We start from the raw sequence: 7,527 nt of genomic DNA, 5'->3' as shown, positions 1-7,527 counted from the left end.
TTTTGCTTTTTTCTCCCCCCCCCCCCCCCCCCCCCAAATGATAGAACTCAGTACATAACAGAATGATTCTGCAAAGAAATCAGAGATTTCTAAGATATAATTCTGTTGTAAGACTGACAACAATGCAGTAGGGAAACATCCATAAGTAGGCTTAAGAATTACAGGTAAATCACTGTTAGAAAGAGGCAAGCGGAAAATTAAGTCCCCTTTTGGGAAAGCTATTGTGACTGCTAAGTCAACAGTCACTTGATATTAAACAATGTATTTGAAAGTCTTTCCCAGCACCTGTCCTCACAGTATTATTACTGTTAGCATCATCACAGGAACGAACGCAGGTCCAGGATGTGTGGGTTTTCTTCTTTCAGAATCCTGAACTTACATTTGAAGAAGCTGGTAACATGACACGAGAGGCTGCGTGATACTGAAATATTAGTATTTCCAGACATCCAGACTTCCGCCCACTTCTAAGCTTCTCATTTATTCACAGATTTTAGAATTCCCTGAAATAATTTGTTAATACCTATTCCCTCTAAGCACAGCAATAAAATCGTTATAAATATAGCCCTTGCAACAAACTGCACCCAGTTAAAAATGTAAAATATTGTTAACATTAAATAATGACTCATTTTCAAGTCACTGCTTTCAGTATTTAAGTTAATTTGATTTTAACTTAATTGTAGCATCTTTTTATTTTAGCTGTAAAGCATGAGCAAAAAAACCTTTTGAGTAGCGTTCTCTTGCTCCTTTAAGATAAAGAAGCAGAATAGTTGGTCAAACATAATGGTTACAATATACACAGAGAAGTAAAACAAGGCAGGTTCTAGAAGAACACACAAAACAAGCAGCATTCTAACTGAATTTACATTTACTTCAGACTTAAACTGGAAATTGTCAGTGATTTCACAATTATGGCCCTAGTTACAGGCTGGGATTTTTTTTTTTTCTTCTCTTAAAAATCGAGGTACTAACCTGCGAACAAACTTGGAAGTTATCTTGCTTATTATACCAGTTGATGTCCCTCTTCTAGCATGTGCAAAAGCACCGGTTTCATGTGATGGTGAGGCGGGCGGTCCATTGTAAGTGGCATTACGCCGCTCCCTTAGCTGCTCACCATGGAAAGTGCTTCGACTTGAACTCCCCCGAGGAAAGCGGGTTCGGTCTGGAGTGGTAGTGCTAATACTATGAGCAGACGGGGAAGCAGCAGGCACTCTTTGAGTTGCACTGCTGGGAAAACAGAAGCATAAATAAAGAGAAAGACTATGCTAGAAACCCTCCTACATGACAACCATTTCTCAAAGATAGGAGAAAACCCCTGCTCTCGATTCTTTTTTTTTTAAACCTGAATCTGCTACTGATTTGCTTTTATGATTCATACTTAGAAATAATCAAGAGATATTTTCATCGTAAAATCAAACTGTCTCAAGTATTAAGAGCAGTTAAAAAAGTATACACAGATAATAGGACAAAAGAAAAAGGTAGAAAAGTCTGTACTAAGATCTGAAAGTGTTCCCAGCCCTCTTCTGGAAAAATATGTTCATCAAAACCTTTAACACACAAGCACTCCAAAAACTTAACAGATATTTCTCAAGTAGTAATCATCTGGCACAAATATTAAATATATAAAGCTATTTGGGCAGTTAATAGTAAGAGCAACTATACTATGGTGCTTTTAGACAGAAGTGAGCCTAGCAATCTACAAAACCAAGAGGTTAACATTTCAGTCTGTGCTGTACGGTCCTATCTAAACTAGTTAAATTTTTAACTACTTAAGTTTTCCAGAAGTTTCCAGAGGGAGGCAGTCAAGGAAGTTCTTTAACTGTATGCAAACATGTATAATGAACAAAATCAGGTTTAAATCATCTGTAATACCCACACTACTTGAGTAAGCTACTGTTTCGAAACAGAATGCAACATGACAGTTTTGAATAGATTACAAACATACTGAAGCATATCATGAACTGAACAGCAACATTTTTAAAGTGCATAGCATTGAAGAAATAATAATCAATTTATTACCTTGGTCGGTAAGCTTCAGTGCCATCTTTGATGGTTGGCAGTGTAACTTTTATAGGATGTCCAGAGGCAGACATGGACTTTTGATGTCGAGGCCGTGTTGATACAGCAGAAGCGACTGTAGAGCCTGCAGAGGATGTGCTACTTGCAGACATTTCTGTTAGGCTTTTACCATGGCAGCAAGGCAGGAGGGACAGACAAATGAAAAGGGAAGAGAAAAGTTAGTGTAAAACCCCATAGAAAACAGGGAAAATAATTATTTTTTTCTTTTATAACATAGCAAGTGCTGTTTAAATAACCAGAAGACTGAGTGACCAGGCTGCCTTAGTCAGATAAGGTAAAGAATACAGAATTCTGAGAAAATTATGTTCATCCATAAATCAAATCACCATATATGTTAAATCAGGCCTTTTCATTCCTCCCAAGATTAAAGCTTACACACACTTTATTCAAAGTAATGAAGCAAGACTACAAAGAGCACATGGAAATAGTAAAAATTACTGAAAAAGAAATTTGCAGAAGACTTAATTAGATTGATTAAATAGACTCTCTTTTTGTGAAGTGAATACCCTTATTTTCCGTTAAAACTCAAACACCTAAAACTTGAAACACTTGGAACTGCTGTCACATTATCACTTAGAAGTGACTGTGTTTTTAAAGGACCAAGTTGTACTTCTTCTCTGGACTTTTCCATAGTGTTTTAAGGGAAAGGTAGCTCCATCAGAAAGCCCCGACCTATGGAAGAGAAGGTCAACAGGCAGCAACCACTCAACAGCCACAAAAGCAATTCTGAATTATTTTTTCCCCTTATTTACCAAAAAGTTGCCAATTTTGAACTTTTGGTAAGTGGTCAAAATATTCTCAGGAGAGGAAAAAAATTCCTTTCCATTCTGATTTAAGTTCTTCCAAATGTCTTCAGCCATTAAATAGTTAGAGGTGTTATATCACTAAGGAACAATGAAAGACAAACCAAACATAGGCAGCCTCATGTCTATATTTCTAATCACTTTGTTTTCTATCATGATAACACCTTGGAACATTATATATGTGGAATTACTTGTACCTTATTACATGGCTACTACACTTCTTCAGCAACACAAAATTGTATTAATTTCTGAAAGTCATCTTCAATACCTTTGAGAATGTCAGTATGCCATAAAATGCCTCTGACAGTGACAGCACCGCAATTTGAAAAATCCTTTGGTTATCAGTGCTTGGGGCTGCCATGCTGGATGTCTTCCAAAAGATGAAATCCCTACAGGCACATGATAACCAAAGCCCTTCAACCTGCCTTCAAATAAGCATTGAAAGTGAAACAAAATTTTAAAAAGATGTAAAAGCTCACTCAGGAGATTACTTCTTGGTCAGACACATGATGTAAAAGTCTGCCCACGACCCCAGGAAGAAGGCAGTGCTCCCCCCAGTCGAGGGAAGGCTCTTTCCTGAGCCCCACAGAGCGGCACCTGCAGCTGCTTGCCGCTCTGCTTCAAGCAAAAATATTCACCTTCTGTACCAGGCTCTCTATCCCAGTCACTGCTAGGCTGAACCAACCCTTTCAAGATACAGTTCCTTCCACCGGTACTTTTATTTCTGCTTTGCCTAAGTGGCAAGGAAGGGATGAAAGTAGCGGCAAAACTACTGTGTTACTAATTTTTAAAACAAAAGTCAAATGACTACAGCTGTGCCTCTACAAGCATAAACGAAATTGCATTAATAATGTATTAGCAACAACAGTCCCAAAGCTAAATAATATTTGTAGCAAAGGGGTAAAGATTTTGGATGAATAATCCAATGACACAAGATGTTCAGCTACACCAAATCCAAACTGAACTGCAACACAATGTATGGTAGGAAAGGCAAAAATGCAACTCAAAAAAAAATTCTTGTCCTTCATTTTTCAGAACATGCTCAAAGAACTGAGCATATTCATTGCACTGATGAAAGGAACACGGATTAAGAGTCAGCTGTCTTTTCAATACTACAGAAAAAAAAAATTGTAAAACAAAAAACTTCAAAATAAAATCCCTTCTCATTATAGTGGTTTTGGTATTAAATCTATTGAAAGAAAAGCCTTATCAATCTTTGCGAGATAAGAAAAATCTATGTTAGTATATATTTTAACCCTAAATCTAGACGACGTGTGTTATCTTCTTTCTTTTTAAAAAAGAATTGTTACAAAAGTTGTTAAAATATTTTAAACACTATGAAAAAATTTGGAAAGACACTTTTGAAAACACCCATCTAATAATTTGAAATGAATATTGAAAATTAGTTTTGTGCTTTTTAACATACCTCCTTAAAGCAATTTAAAAAGCTGTACTTTACATGTTCATTTTAATGACATTTTAATCATTTTAATATAGATCAACAGCCCTATACTTTTCTTATTTCCAAAATTAAATGCTTCATTACTAGATTATGTTTTTTCATGCTAGGGATTTTTTGGTTCATTTTACCTTAACTGTTTTATTTAAATAGCTTAAAAAAAAAAAAAATCAGAGTAGGATCTCCAGTTTTTATTACTCTCCATTAAAGCCAATGTTTTTTTCTTCACTCAGGTACAGGGGTTAACTAACACCAAGGATGAACAAAGAACATATTTTTTAAAAAGTAATTGTGGCAGCGTTAAATACAATAGTATTTAACAAAACATACTAAACTGAGTGTAATTATCATCCCACATACAGATACAAATTGGTTACCATCATTACTAAAATATTATTTAGGCCAAAAAATGATATCGAAAAGGATCGACAAGTCTTAACAATTTCAACTTTTTGAGCGATGAAAAAGATCAGTCTACACCTTTAGGGCGATCCATCTGAAGTTCTCCACAGCAGAATTGCCTACTCAGTTGTGAGCATAGTTGCTTTACCCTGTGTTAGAAGACACCCTTGGTAATAAATGTGATTGCATAAAAAGAGACAAGGGCAGATCTACACATTTAGTTATACATTTCATCATAAACATAGAAACTGCAGTGGAAGACAAGATGAAAACATACAGTCGGACTTCATGTATTTCACACCATGCTTCATAATGGTATTGATTAATTGCATAACCTACTTCTTCCATGCCTCAGTTTTGTACTCAAATTAATAAGCAAGAGAAGTTGAAGAATACCTGTTGTCCTTCCCATTCTGTATTGCAGAATAGCGATCTGAAGAACGTTCACAAACGTAAGTGTTCCTCCTTGTCATTCCACTACCAGAAAATACATTATTCTAGAAGAAAATTAAAACTAAAATTAAATTAAATACTTTCTTCTACTATACATTATCTTGTACAAAAACGTAAGCATTGGAAGCAAATAAAAAAAGTTTCAGCCGTTTATGTATATTCTTAATGCCTTCAAAGGAACTAATTTAATATGTTGACACAAATCATTTATATCATCAGCTATTTTTTTCCAATAGCTCATTCACCACCTCATTACTGTACAATTGAGAGTACGCTAAAAGAAAACAGAAAATTTAATTTTGCTGACACTTGCTTTACTAAGTGTTATTATCCAATTCCCACATACTGTGTTACTGAATTATTTGTCTCTGGGATCAAAGGAACAAACCCGAATCCCAGAGAACACATCTATCTGGCTGGTTGAAAGGCTTCCCTGTGCACATTAAGTTGCCAAGTAGAGCTCCAGCCTTACAGTTTGTTGCCCCCTGTCAAAAGAGTTTTCAAGAGAAAAATGAAAAGATTATCTGTGTCAGTCAACCCAGAAATTATGATGTAGATAGCATGGCAAATAGGTCTTGTAGCAACGAATACTGATGGGACTTTCCTTCTGTTACTAATTTCAGTTTGCACACACGTCATAAAATACCTACAAACATTCTCCTCCTCCCCCTGCCATGCACAGATTAGCTGCTGAAGATTTACTTGCAGTACATGACGTACAATTCTCAGTTTTTAATACAGTACATATTAAATTTGGGATGGGAGAGGTTTGCGAAGTGCTAAAATTACATACTGATACATGCTGGCAAAAGATTTCAAACACACTAAACTCAGGTACTGTAGGACATCACAAACTCTGCAAGATTTACTGTGTGTTTAGGTCTCCCTCATCGGCATTAGTATCACCCTGCAGAGACTACTGAATAAGCTGTTTTAAAGCCAATTCATAAGGAAGATTAACAACTGCAGTAACTGTTTTTGAAATTAAACTCTCGTAAGTTAGACCAATATGACTGAAGGTGATAAATATGTTTTTAAGAAATCCTGCCTTCCCTAATATCATGCTACCCTCAAAGTTACACAAAAGTATTTTAAAATATAATGCACATTAAATTAGCTTTGTTCATTTTAAATGTTTGAGTTTTAAAAAACATTCACTTTTTTCTGTGTAAGCTGCTCAACCTTAACTACTGTTGCAGTATCAGACACCACTATTCCTTAATCGTGCCCATCACAAAGCCTTTCACAAAGTCCCCAAAATAGTAACAGAGCTAAAAATGTACAAATACTGAAGTTGCCATTAGCAAGTAAATCAATTTCTCATTCTTCATAGCAAAGATACTCCTTTTAATTAGATCTCACAAAGCAGAGAAATGCTTTTGACATATCAGCTTGTACCATACATGACTGTAATCAGCTTTGGGGCACTATAGTTTTGGGAAAGCTCAGATATAAAATCTAATCTCAGAAGACTCAAAGTTCCTGCCTTCAATCCACACAGCCATAATTTCAAAGACTCTTTGTGGGGGGAAAAAAACCTCTAAAATTTGAAAAAAAATTTTAAAGCATCTGCGGATGTATTGCAGACACAGGCTGTAGAACATTAAGAGTTAAATGAACTTCAGCATTTATTTTGTTTAAAGAGAATTCTAGCAGAAATGTGTATCATCTTCCCATAATATCCAAGATGGGAGCCAGCACACAGAATCCCAAATCCTGCTGCCTGTCTACTGTACTAAAAGATGGCCAGAATTTTTGTATTTAATACAGTGTGTCTCTTAAATAGAAAAAAGTATACTTGAACCTTAAATTATGATTCATGCGTGTTTCTCCCCCCCCGCCCCCGACATGAACTCTTGCTCCTACGTAGCTGTTTAAACACTATACAGTATTTTTTCACTGTGTATCCTAAACACTGATACCACTGCACATGAACTTCCACACGGCAAAGTAGATGCTTTTACATTAGGAGAGACAGACTCTCCTATTTGGAATAAAGATGTCTGAGGCAGTAATATGATAGTGGTTTACAAAACTACGAATGATATCGTAACAGAAGAACTAGCAAATTAATAATTTCTTAAAACAAGAACCAGGTTGTAACTCATAACATCAAAAGGCACACACACCATGGAACAAGCGGGTCATTCCCCCTCAACCTCACCCCATTTCTGAAGTCCAAAATAAAGTGCTTTCAGAAAGCTAAACAGACAAATTCACAGACAAAAAAGTTCATGAGGGATATCATGTAGGATCATTCAGATGAAATCTCCAATTCAGGAAGTCCCTTGACTTCCTTGTAGATATACAAGCATCAGAAAACAGAAAAAGAGC

The 7,527-nt window shown here is 35.9% G+C and overlaps 1 protein-coding gene across 1 annotated transcript in view; it reads right to left on the bottom strand.

Moving 5' to 3' along the window:
- The window catches only part of MARK1 (MAP/microtubule affinity-regulating kinase 1), a 37,020-nt gene that overhangs the window by 5,012 nt on the left and 24,481 nt on the right, over window positions 1–7,527 (bottom strand). Inside the window, exons 13-15 of the mRNA XM_009582390.1 lie at window positions 5,137–5,237; window positions 2,017–2,178; window positions 970–1,224 (exon numbers count right to left, since the gene is read on the bottom strand). Coding sequence (XP_009580685.1) covers window positions 970–1,224; window positions 2,017–2,178; window positions 5,137–5,237 — 518 coding nt within the window. The remainder of the gene's footprint in view (window positions 1–969; window positions 1,225–2,016; window positions 2,179–5,136; window positions 5,238–7,527) is intronic.

The sequence above is a fragment of the Fulmarus glacialis genome, unplaced genomic scaffold, assembly GCF_000690835.1.
Source record: "Fulmarus glacialis isolate BGI_N327 unplaced genomic scaffold, ASM69083v1 scaffold12317, whole genome shotgun sequence".
Classification (NCBI taxonomy): Eukaryota; Metazoa; Chordata; class Aves; order Procellariiformes; family Procellariidae; genus Fulmarus; species Fulmarus glacialis.
The sequence above is the reverse complement of the archived record's forward strand: the minus strand, read 5'-3'. Positions and strand labels throughout refer to the sequence as shown.